General features: G+C 37.6%; 1 protein-coding gene across 1 annotated transcript; it reads left to right on the top strand.

Moving 5' to 3' along the window:
• The first annotated feature begins 399 nt into the window (after positions 1-399).
• Positions 400-11,188, top strand: LOC118558418 (aminoacylase-1A-like). The gene is given in 15 exon segments (XM_036128976.1): positions 400-526; positions 2,854-2,918; positions 3,033-3,137; positions 3,234-3,328; positions 3,478-3,554; positions 4,983-5,072; positions 5,653-5,709; positions 5,882-5,955; positions 6,840-6,889; positions 8,474-8,618; positions 8,702-8,770; positions 8,897-8,976; positions 10,835-10,874; positions 10,876-10,899; positions 11,009-11,188. Coding segments are annotated over 15 exon segments (1,263 nt in total). The 3' UTR covers positions 11,174-11,188.
• The last annotated feature ends 2,024 nt before the right edge of the window (positions 11,189-13,212 follow it).

Raw genomic sequence — 13,212 nt, 5'->3', positions numbered from 1 at the left:
TGGTGAGTACAGGTAGTGAGCTGAACTAATCCGTGAAAAGTAAAATAAATTTACATTTATATTCCTTTTTGACGTCTTCCGCCGACCGTCTGGTTTAATTACCAGCAGTCTGAGCTAGTCGACGAGCAGCTATAGGAGGAAGCTGTCGCTTCTGCCGAGGCTCTGGTTGCCTTAAACAAGGCCAGCCGGGTCCTAGCATGACTTTAGGGTTCAGCTGAGAGCTGCAGGCGGGCAGGTACAGCAGCAGCTGCTCCGACAGGCTCCAGATATTATCGGATCCAGCGCTTTGCGTCTTGTGCTATAATAACCGGATGCCTCTTTCGTAGCTGCTGTCAAGGTTTTTTTTTTTTTTACCGTGAACGTCTTTCGTGTCTTTAAGGGGGATAAACAAGCCACACCATGCTACCTGACAAGGACGGTCCAGCTGTTGGCGGGGGTCAGGGCTCCCCGGAAGGAGAGGACCCCTCTGTGGCTCTGTTCAGGGAATACCTTCGCCTTAAAACCGTCCACCCTGACCCCGACTATGGTGAGGATTACACAGACTGGATTAGTTTTATTACCGCTATTGTTTGTGTTGTTTATGTCTGATCATTCCAAATATTTTATCTGACTCGTATTTCGTATTCAAACGTTTTGTAAATGTCTGTGAAGACTTTTCTGTTTCGGCTGTATCAGTTGTTGTATGACCCGCTCTGTTATCAAAGTCCAGTTCTTATCTACATCAGTTACACATTAAATGCTCAACAGTTTGGCACAAAGCTGAAGTTTGCACCTGAAGTGAACACCTGGGGGGTCTGAAATGGATTCATACCAACGCTTGAAACCTGGAAATAATATTTAGGAACCGGCATAATTGCTGGGTTTTAGGTTAATGAAGGTGGTAAAGCGCTTGTGGTTTAACAGCCTCAGATTTTTTATCGTCTAGTTTAAGGTCCTTTAAATGAGATCCTGTAGAAAGTGCCTAAATCTCTTAGAATAATGTAGAGTAATGCACCAATAGGTGCACAGCAAGGGTCTTTTTCCGATACAAATAAATGGTCTCTTTCCAAAGGGCAGATAAATATCAGCCAACATCTTGTTGTTATGCTCCATGTTACTTTATAAAGAGTGAGGCACTTTGGTGCAGAATGGGTTAAGGCATAATATTCTGAGCACTAACTAAGCACTTAAAAACTGCTGCCGCCGATTGTAGCGGTGGATGTTTATTGCATGTTTTTTGCTAAAGTTCTAAATTTAGATGTCGCTTGTGTGTTTTTAAATAAAGCCAGTGAGATTATGTTAGATGTTTTATTTTTATTTTTGTATTTATGTGTCAAAACTATGACGTTGTTTACAATATTTTATGGATTATGATACTGTGAGAATTTCATCGTGGAGGATTCCTTGTCAAGAAGCCGCAAAAATCGGTTTGGGTATTAGGAAAAAGAAACTAGTTCTCTCCAGAGAACTAATTTAGTTGTCAAAAGTGGGAAATGTATTTTTTTATTGAAAATGAAACTCACTTTTTTCAGTATGTAAAAGCATCAACAAAGGGCATGTAATTTTAAGCAGTTTGTATTGTAAAAATCAGTTAAAAGTTAGGCTTATATGGTTTATTGCATAAACAGGGGTTTTGTTATTTGCATTTAGTTATTGAGTTTAAAGCAAAACCTTTTGAATTAAATACGTTTGGTTAATAAAATACAGAAACCCCATGTTAAAACTGCCGCTGAAGTTTAAATGACTTCAGCAAAAATTACCTGTACAATTCCTGTCATGTAAAATCACCTTTTTATTTCCTGCAGTCTTCTTTTTATGTTCCAGGTAATAATAAAAAAAAAAATCAGAGGAAAAGTGAAATTTAAAAAATTCTGTTTTCATCACATACTGTGACTGTAGGAGGCGCTGTTGCTTTCCTTTGCATTCATTCTGTTGCTCCATGTACTTTTTCTCCATAAAAAGGTATATACAAACAAGAACATAAAAATATATCTAAAATAAATACAAATGTAAGGTTTTGATGAGTCTGCAGTATTTAGGGAAAAATAATTTGTTAGGGTACCAACGTGATTTTAAACGTTTTCAAAGAGCCACCTGGGGTTCAATTCCCGACCTCTGTACCTTTTTTGTATGCCATCCCCGTTTGCTGTCTCAGTTTTATGAATAAAGGCTGCTGGAAACACGAAATCTTAAAAAAATAAAATAAAATTGTGATCCAATGTAAAAACACAAACCCCTGCTGTATGGAGGCACTGATGTTGCAGAATTAAACATGTACTTTGCAAGAGAAAATCATATATGGGAAGGGTGTCAGAGGATTAGAAAAATTATGAATATTTAGTTTCTGTTTGCAGCAATTTTTTTAACTGTATTTTTTTTATCTATTTATTTGTTTTTTAAATCTTCAAATGGAAAAAAGAAAATGGAAAAACAGGTTTTATTTCTTTTTAAAATTAATCTTATTATAAAAATCAAGTAGCCTGTCATTTTTTTTTTTTGTTTTTCAGTACTAGTTTATGACGAGAAACAAAACATTAACGGACCAGCGTCCTAATGCACAAATGTCCAAGAAACCTTGCTTTTGCCGTAACTATTTTTAAAAGAGAGAAATTTGCCTAAAAAACTGTGTTTCAGCTGATCTCCCAGCATTTAGACTCTCATTTCCTCTTATAGGGACTTAGAATTCTCTAAAATATGCAGAAGTGGAACAAGAAAACTTTTTTAATGATACTGAAGTCCCACAGTGCTGAATATCTAACAGCAAAAAGAGTAATGACTGGGAATGTCAACAAATCTATCAATATTAAAAGCACCCTTTCTCAGAATCAGAATCAGACATACTTTAACTTCTTTTGTGTGCTTATCCATTTCCAGATTCTGCTCTCAGGTTCTTGGACCGAATAGCTGCACAGCTGGAGCTGCCCATGAAAAAGATCGAGGTGATTTATGTATTTATTTATTTATTTTTTCCCTCTGTGGTGCAAAGATCAGACCCAAGCACGCCATAAGCTTGTGAAAGTTGATTCCTAATCCAGCTGTCGTTCTGCTCTCAGGTTTGTCCGGGCAGGGTTGTGTCCATCATGACGTGGGAAGGGACGAAGCCCACCCTGAAATCCGTCCTCCTGAATTCCCACACGGACGTCGTACCTGTTTACCAGGTACGAGCTTGACCTCCGTTTTGTGAGTTCCTGTCCTGTTGTTATTACCTGAAAGAGCTGAGTAAAGAATAGACCTGGTATCAATCTCTTCTCCAGGAGCACTGGAAATATGATGCATTCAGTGCTATCAAAGATGCTGAGGGTAACATTTATGCCCGTGGAACTCAGGACATGAAATGTGTGACTATACAGTGGGTATAAAAAAAAATGCTTTGTGATCTTCACTTGTCTTTATGTGCAGCGAGATCAACCTGTTTTATCACTGAACCTGCACTCTTGTCTATTCAGACGTTTTCTTTGTCACAAAATGTGCTGAGTAGGGCTTTTGTTGTCTGCGTAGGTACATTCAGGCGGTCAGGAGACTGAAGGCGCAGGGATGGAAACCGACACGCACCGTGCATTTAATGTTTGTTCCTGGTAAGTTACTTCGCTGGTTCCACACTTCATACATCAGCTGTTCAGGACTTTAGGAGCTTAAGGTTAGCTAGATCAGGCGATAAAGCATCCTTTTACAGCATCGCCGTCATTTATTGCCAGCCCTGGTAAATTTAATTTATTTATCTAACAGGGAGCGTACATATTTTTGAACACTTCTGTAAATGTCAGTATTGGCTACAACGCTAATTTTCAAAGTTGTGTAAAGTTTTGTTATACATTTAAATGAATCTTTTATTGCAGTACCATAACGTCACACATAAGTTGTTATAAAATCCAGTCTTAAAATTTCTTAAATTAATTCAGTCAGAATGAAGTCCCGTTAGAAAATAAATTTCCTTATTTTTTTTTTATCCACAAAATCTCCAGTGTCGCAGCAGAGTTAATGTTGCAGAAGCATTTTTTCAATTTAAGGCTTTGCTTTTTTTGAGATCAAAGTGTCTTTTAAGTTTTATTTAGCAATTTTGGATCTTGCTTTTTGTTTCCCTGGGGTATAAATATGATGTAACACCGAGGCACATTTCTCTTGGTCCCTGGATAAAAATCCAGGTTTATCTGGCCAGCAGTAAGAGTGTGCAGGAAGGTAAGGGAGATTTGAAATAGTTCGCTGTTGAAGAACAACCGTCAAGCTTGGCACCTTTGGGTCATCAGTGTTAGAACTGCAATTAGAAGAACCCACATGTAGTTGTTTAGGAATAATGTCAGGAAAAAAAAAACTTTTTCTCTCCTGCCATCACAAACATAAATCTGCAGACCATGAGAGGCTTTATCTTTTAACTTGGCACGAGACAGACAAATACTTAGCAAGCCCTGTTATGCCCTCTGTTAAGTATAGTGGAGGATCTGTGATGCTGTGGGCCTGTTTCACTTCTAAAGTCCCTGAAACATTCTGGAGAGTGTTGTCCTTTATGAACTCGAAATTGAAATTATCATTGCTTTTTCATTATTAATTGGATGTCACTGGGACCTTTTGCTGGATATATACTGAAAAGAAATGTACAAAAGGATAAAAAAAAAAGAAAACGTGTTGATAAAAGAAAACCCTGTCCTCTGGATGATTAAAAGAGATTGTGCAAAGAGGAATGGTGAGACATCCGTCTTTCTGCGTGCTCCAACCTTCAGTCCTGTCCTGTTGGCTGAAAAGGGGTCATACAGACAGTGTTTATAGCCGGAGGAACGGTGATTCTACCAGCGGTAATTTCCCAAAAACAAAATGGATGGTTTTCTCTACTAAATATAGATTTATTTTTTCTTCGATTTCCTAGATGTCTTTGATTTTTATTTTTTCTTTCTTAGCACTGACCAAACAAAAAAAACGAGGGCAAATGTTCAGATCTTAACAGCCTTTTATGGAAAATGCTTTGTGTTTTTAAAATATTCACAGCATTGACTGTGAGGCTTTTCTTTCAGATGAGGAAGTCGGGGGACACAAGGGAATGGAGACATTTGTGACACATCCAGAGTTTCAAAGATTAAACATTGGATTTGCTCTGGATGAAGGTATCTTTCCTATTGTTTTATGCATTTCGCACATTGTTCTTCATTTTACTTAAAAAAAAAGGGACTTCTTCTTCTTTGGATTAGCCCCTAAATTTTAATTGTGCCCACAGAAAACTAGTTACAACAAAAACTGAAGAACCCTTTTTTTAGTCCTTTACTGCTATTATTTGTGCCGTCTCTTCTCTAAACGTTCTCCCCAGCTTAAGTCTCTTCTATTAGGGATTCAGTGTGTTTTACAGTCTTTTTTTTTAAACCCCATATTTGCCTGTAATGAAGGCTGCTTGTAATATCTGTCTAAACAATCCCACATTAAAATGACTAGGTACCAGTTGGGTGTTTTAAGCCTGAGAAGGTAGGACTGTTACAGAGTCTGTAATCTGTTCAATTAAATCTAATGGCCACAATAAAATGTTTCTGTCTGAACTTTCTTTTCTATGGAAAACTTTTGAAAAGTAGCATATTTTGGCTCCTATCATGTCAGGAGTGTTATTGTTGCTAATCTGTTCACTAGAAACCCACTTTCCTTGAGCCATTATTGACTGTCTTCCTACTGATCTTGATTGTTGTTTGTCTTCTGCAGGTCTGGCCAATCCCACTGAGGCTTTCACTGTATTCTATGGAGAAAGAAACCCTTGGTGTGAGTTTAAAACACAACCAAGGATGCACGTCTGGCCACTTTCAATGTTTTGAAAGGACGAAAAGAAAGCCGAACTCTGTAGAAGCTTTGTTGTCCTGTTTCAAACTTTGATGGTCGATAGATGGTAAAGTAGGCCTTCAGTCTTAAAAAAAAGATAACTTCTCCTTTCCAGGGATTACTGTCCGCTGCCCAGGTAGTCCTGGTCATGGGTCGAGGTTTGTGGAAAATACAGCTGCAGAAAAGCTGGTAAGAGACATTAATTATTGACCATAATTTTTCATGATGCGCCATAGAAACATGGCCCATATAAAAGGTTTGTGCACTTCGGTTGTTCTTTCTTTTTATAACAGTTGATGACTAATTATTAACACTGAACTGCAATAAAAAAATATTTTTTATTTTTTTTACATTTCTTCCAGTTTAATGCGTCTCGACTTCCTTTGATTTTTGGTTCTGATCAGAAATTCAACTTTATCTTATCCAAGCTGTTTCTAATTTAATCCACTCTGCTTAGTGCAGCCCAGTTTATAGGGGTGTAAATCCCCATCTTTATCACAATACAATATTATATCAATTTGTTTGGATATGTTTACGATAACAAAGTCTGTTACAATTTCCGATTGATACTATCAATATGATGCAATCTCATTTGCCCGTCTAACACTATTATTTACATTGATATTAACTTAAAAAAAAACAAATATGATTTGGCCATTGCATTTCTAAGCAGGCATTTAAATCAAAAACATTATTCTAATATTAAAACAACAATAATAGATCACCTATTCACTATAGTCTACTGCCTTGTGAATTAAAAAAAAAGGTGCATCTTAAAAATGACAATATGGTTCAATATTTTCATTTTGCAATGATGTAATTGGGTCGTTTATCATTTAATCGATACATTGATATGGATCGATGTGTTGCTACACCCCTACTAGTTTATTAATGTATAGCAGCGCAAAGGTGAAACGACACGTGGGTTTTCTGTTACATATATTTCCTTTAGCTAATTGACATAAGTATAAAAGCACAGATCTGGCCACATTAGCAGTTAAATGAATAAAGTGATTAGAACACAAATTGTCTAGTCACAAAAGACTAACTGAGACAAACTTTCTTTGTTGCAGCGACAAGTCATCAACTCTTTCCTGGACTTCAGGGAGAAGGAGAAACATTGGTGAGATAGTTTAGGTTTTCCTGCTTTAAATTGTGTTTTTTAAATCAGATCCGGTGCATATCAGAGTTTATTTATATTGCACATTGTTCACTCTCCAGCCAGCTTTAGAAAGAGTAAGGTATACATAATAATAATAATAATAATAATAATAATAATAATAATAATAATAATAATAATAATAATAATAATAATAATAATAATAATAATAATAATAATAATAATAATACTTATTGTTATTGTTGTTGTTGTTAATAAATAAGATAAAATACCTAATTGAAAAATAAATCAAATGTAAAATTTTTTTCTCTGGTTGTATGTACACTTAAAGGTTGCTTGAAGCAGCCATTAAAAAAACAAACAAACAAACAAAAAAAACTGTTCATGTCTGAGTATACTTAGCCCATTACCAGGGAGGTTCCTCTTTGAGCACGAGTATAGCTGTGCAAACAGTAAAAGTGTAAAATCTGTGACTCTGCTCCCTCAATCAGAAAGCTACAGACAGATCCCAAAGTGCATTCAGAGGGGCACCACTTTCTTTTTTCTACTGGATTAATGTTGAGCCTTTATTCAGCTGCAGCTTAGTGAGTTCTGACTGGCAGTGGGTCTCAGAACAGGAAGCCCTGGCGGACTGAATCTCTACCCCTAGCCCTCAGTCTTGCCCTTTCTTTGTTGAGGTTTAGTTAATAACTGTGAAATCGAGCCCTCCTTCGAGAGGCTAATACATCATCAGTTCTCATCGCGCAAAAACATATGACTGCATGCTGGTGATGCAGTTTAGGCGTCTGATTCAGGTGTATAAGGGACACCTTTAAAGGTTGCAGGACAGCGTCCGTTGAGGATTTGGGTTTGAGACCGCTGTTTGAAAAGCTTTCACGCTCATTTTAACAATAGCAAGAGCCTTCTGAAGGTCTGATGATGACTTTCTCTGGCTTTTGAAGACTTCTTCTAGCATCTTGGAGTTTGCTCTCAGTGTAATCCTCCTTTGATGTCCAGACCTGAGCATGTCTGCAGTGTGGATCGCCCTCCCGTTATAAATAATTTTCCAGAGACCAAAATGAGAAATTTCAAACTTTTTTTAAATGGTTTTTACTCTCTCAGGCTGCTACAATCGTCTTTCCAGAGGTCTCTAACTGCTTTTTTTGACCCTATCCTGGTGTTCATGCTTACTTCAGTCAGGAGCACACTAGTCTAAATACCTGAGGTTTAAACAAAGGAAACGTCCCTCTGACGGCTGGGTAAAAATGTTAAAAAATTCAGGCCTTTTTATGTGAGAATTAATGGCGGAATGTCGTCATTTATTTCTCACAGATATTGCATTTTTTATTAATCTTTACAGTAAATTTTTTGTCAGTTTGTATTATTTAAACATTTCACTTAAATTTATCTAAGTTTCCCTAATAATTTATACTAAACATCCAGATACATTTGGAAAAAACACAGGCTGTGGTAGGGTGTCCTAATTTTTTCCACATGACTGTAGTTGCCCTTCTGCGGCAGTCACAGTTTTTGCTTCTTGAATAAAATGATTCTAAGTACCTTTTTTTTTTTTTTTTTTTTTTTTTTTTTTTTTTTTGTATCTGCCAGGTTAAACACCAGCGAGTGTTTCACTCTGGGAGACGTCACCACTGTGAATATGACCATGGTTAGAGGAGGTGTGGCCTACAACGTCATCCCAGCTGAAATGGACGTCAGCTTCGACTTAAGGATCCCTCCCACAGTAAACCTACAGGTATGTAGATGAATATGTTGCGCTATTCTCATGTACCTCCACTGCGACAAACCCTCAGTGTGAACTCTTAAAACCCCCATCAGGAGTTTGAAAAGCAGATCAAGAAGTGGTGTAAGGAAGCAGGAGAGGATGTCACGTATGAGTTTGCTCAGGTCAGTGGATTTCCTCCAAGTAGGCAAACGATATACTGAAGTGTATGATCTACTCTCGGCTGCTTTTCTCAATAATGCACTCTTTCCTGTTTTTTTTTTTTTTTTTTACTTTCTTGTCTGTTGCAGAAACACATGAACCAGAATATCACATCCACGGCTGAGAACGATCCTTGGTGGAGTGCCTTCAGCACCGCCTGCAAGTCAATGTAAGCACACACATTAATCCTGGACCTGAATGTCTAGTTAGTTTGGAGTTTTTAATTATGTATTTTATTTTATTTTTGGGAGGAGGTGGGAGAATACAAAAAACAGCTGGAATTGTATTGGTGCACAACTTTGAGTTTAGGATGAGAACGTAGAGATCTTTTTGTATTTTTGGGGACTTTTCTCTTTTCCACACAGTCAAAACTAAACATGCAGGCTTGAAGGAACTATCCCTGATCCTGCACAAATCCGTGAGTGAGGAGAACAGTTTAGTTTGAACTGTAAGCCCCGCCCCCAACAGTTTTTCCACCATTAGAAACCCTCGACCTGCACGAGACTAAGCAAGCTTGTGTACAATCCTCTGGAGGAAACAAGGCTTTTCTCCATTTTCTTTGACATAAAGGGCTAAGTCTCGGGTAAATTATATTTTCTTATGTGACCGATCAGCATTTACATGCATGCAATGTTGTTCTGTTTACATACACATCGTGCAAACGCTGGAGGAGCTGCTGCTTAGCAACGGCTCCGCACCTCGTTTCGCAATTTGTCTTCAGTTGGCTGCTTATTCCTGCAAAAATAAAACCTGGACTCGCTCCATCATGCAGTCAGTCAATTGTTATTATCAATTTACGTCTAATTCATTATGAATTATGTAAAAATAATTTTTCATAGCCAGACAAAACTTAATTTGGGTATAGTACCTTTAACAAGTTGCACCTCAATCACACATCAATAAGCTTCTGGCATAATTCTGGCTTAACGTAACTATATTCATATTTCCTCTTCTAAGATCACTCTTCTTATCAGTATCTGTGGAGCTCAATCAAATTGATTCGTTTCCTGGCACAAACTTGACTCGAAGCATAGTTTATACACTTTCTTATAGCGTTGATGTTGCAGTCATGCCAGAAGCTTAATTTTAGTGGCCTTTTTATTCATTTAAACCAGTTTTCATCCACGCTTGGGATTATTGTCCAGTTGGACCATCCAGATTCAGCTTTGCAGCTGTTGATTTCATGGAAAGTTAAAGAGTTTCGGAGGTAATTCAGCAAGATGCTACTACCACCATGCTTGTCAGTTTACTTCGCCTAGCGAAGTAAACTGACAAGCAGTCTAGCGTCTAGCGTCGCCTAGACTGTTCTGTGTGTTAAAATTCTGTCGCTGTGACCTTATAGCTCAGTCTTTGTCTCGTTATAAAGCATTTAAGCTGAAAGCATTTGGCTTATCCATGAAGTTAGCTTCAAATTTTAGTCAAGGTTGAAGGTGTCATTTCTTGGGCAGGGGCTTCATTCTTGGTCGTAAGCCTCTGTCTTTTTTTGACGTAATACTCGCTTCACCATGGACAATGATACATGGCATATTGTCGAGGTGCAACCTGCTAAAAGACATTTGTTAAAACGCTAGTGAGCTAGTATGCTTATATTTGAGCCTGCATGCATAGTTTTGACCCAGTGTGAATTAGAGTAACTACACAATAATTCATCCACTCAAAAAATGGATTTAACTTTGCTCAAAGATACTTTCTAAATGTTGAATTTTATTATGAAAACGACATTTCCCTCCATTTGTTCCATTTCCCTCCCAGTTTCCTATTCAGCATGTGTGGATCCTCTAGTTGATGAGATGTTGAAGGGTAGCTGGCCTGCACAGAGTACTCAAACTTAACGTTTTCATGTTCTCTTACTGTATCAGAAGTGTTTCCTCGTCTCGTAGACGACCCGCATGACGCGTTTGCTTTCCGAGTCTTTTCAGATCATAAAGTTCCCTTTCCTATTTGGCCAAGAACAGTTTTATTTATTCATCACAGTGCCTGGAAAAGCTTTGCATTTCTTATGTATCATACTGCCGTCTCCGCTGTAGGAATATGACTCTGGAAAAGGAGATATTCCCAGCTGCCACCCGACAGTCGGTTCATCATCAGAGCGGTGAGCATCAGAAAAACCACGGAAATCCTTTTTTTTTGTAATATCTAAAAAAACCCTGAAGTAAAGGATTCACCCGTCTCTGAGTTATCCTTTCTCTTGATGGCTCCAGGTGGGAATCCCTGCCATCGGCTTTTCTCCAATGAACAGGACCCCCATTCTGCTGCACGACCACAACGAGTATCTGAATGAACGAGTCTTCCTGAACGGCATCGGCGTGTACGAGAGGCTCATCCCCGCTCTGACGAGCGTTGCTGCCTCACCGGACGAGGCGTAGTCGAGCTTTAATCCTCACCGAAACACATTTCACTGGCTAGATGAATATTCAACTTGAGGAATTTGCAGAGATTACCAAAGAATAACAATGTGTACATGATTAAGCCAAACTGAGCACTTAACCTTTGATACTTGTTAATTTTTGATGACTCTCAGGTTCTAGGCGGCGCACTTGCAGCGAGTTTTGCATTTCATCACATTGCATCAGTTTGACAACACGTTCACTGTATAAACCATCAACTCATCATCCTAAAGAAAAAGAATCACCTAACATGTTAGAGATTTTCCACTTCTATAACCATATTTTGGGAAATATCACACATGTGTTTGACTGTAAATGATGATTCAACAAATAGAATTGTATTGAATAAACTGTGGTATTTGTTTGCTACGTCTTTTATTTAAGTCAACGAGATCCGTGGCAGATGTCACACCAAAATGTATTTACAGTGCCTTGCAAAAGTTTTCATGCCCCTTAAACTTTTTTTTTTTTTTACCATTTTGTCACAGACCAGCCACAATCTTCAACGTGTGTTCTGAGGATTTGAATATGGATGTGGGGCAGACCAAGACGAAGTAGCTCATAATTGGGAATTGGAAGGATCCTTGCATTCATATTCAGCCTCCCTGGATTCAATGCTTTCCAGAAACACATTTTTTTCTGTGGTTACAGCTACAAGCCTTTTGGTGTTTGTCTCTACAACCTTTCTGTTCTCCCTGAAATAACTCAGGTTTAGTCAGACTGAACAGAGATTTTGATTCAGATGCTGAATGGGATTTAGATCTGGAATTTGACTATGCTGTTCTGACAGATGGAAATAATTTGATCCAGACCTTTTCATTGTAACTCTGACTTAACGTTTAGGGTGAATGTGCTGCTGGACCGAGAACTTCTGCCCTAGTTTCAAGTCTTTAGCTGCCTCTAACAGATATTCTTCCTTTTATACCTTGTAGTTACCTCCACCCAGAAGAAAAGTATCTCCACAGGACGATGCTGCCATCACTCTGTTTCACCATTTGTTCCTATCTGACCAGAGCACCTTTTTCCACATTTGCTTTTTGCTTTACATCTTGTGACTTCCTTTTAACTGTGATTTTTATTTTTATTTTTTTTGTAATTATTATTATTATTATTTTTTTTACAGATATTCTGAACCCATGATCTGGATCTCCGAAGCTCATTTACTATGGGTCAAGTCTGTGTTTAGAATATGACAATATATTTAAGGGGTTTAAATATTTTAACAAGGTGCACTGTGTGGTCATTTGGATCAGAGCAACCAAAAGCTATCTAAAGTGTTACTCTTAGTGCACTAAGTTGGACTCCAAAATTCAAAGCACAGTCGAAAAAGCTGCTTAAAAAGCCAGGATTAAAATTGCTGGATAAACTTTAGTCATTTTTGGGGGAGCTGTTATTTGCAACAAAATAAGAACAAAGTTCCTTTTTGTAAAGTGATAAATGTGCTGGTTTGGTTCTGAGAAAACTAAAAACACTAAAGAAATCAACATTTTGAGATTATGAAGGAAATAAATCTAAATTTCTGAGTTAAATCTCTTCCCTTCTGTCAGAAACGTGCTGTTGAAGTGAGTTTTTCATCAAAATATTTGCATTTGGGTTAACAGAAAAAAATGAATAAAAAGGATAGGATAATCTTTCAACACATACGTGAAGCTTTTGTTTTGAGCTTGAAATTGCTTATTGACAAAATGTTACCTTAAAAACCGCTTCAAGGGATGGCAGTGGAAGATATTTTTTTTAAAAAATACTTAAAAAATATTAGTCGAGGCAATTTGTCAGTGGCTGCACTATTTCTTTACAGGCTGACAATGTTGCTTATTAATGTCAAGATTTAAGGCACATTTTTTATTTTATTTCTGTAGTGTGAAAGTTTCAAATTTATCAGTGGCAAAATAAATATGGAAATATTTGGGCTATACCAGCTTAAATTGGTAGTGTGTTAATTTTGTTTAGAAGATGAGTAGGCACATATTGGCAGTGTGTTAATCAGAGGCCGTTTAAACGAGAGGTTAATTACAATG

This window comes from Fundulus heteroclitus, unplaced genomic scaffold (assembly GCF_011125445.2).
Source record: "Fundulus heteroclitus isolate FHET01 unplaced genomic scaffold, MU-UCD_Fhet_4.1 scaffold_128, whole genome shotgun sequence".
Classification (NCBI taxonomy): Eukaryota; Metazoa; Chordata; class Actinopteri; order Cyprinodontiformes; family Fundulidae; genus Fundulus; species Fundulus heteroclitus.
This window is presented reverse-complemented; position numbering and strand designations above follow the sequence as displayed.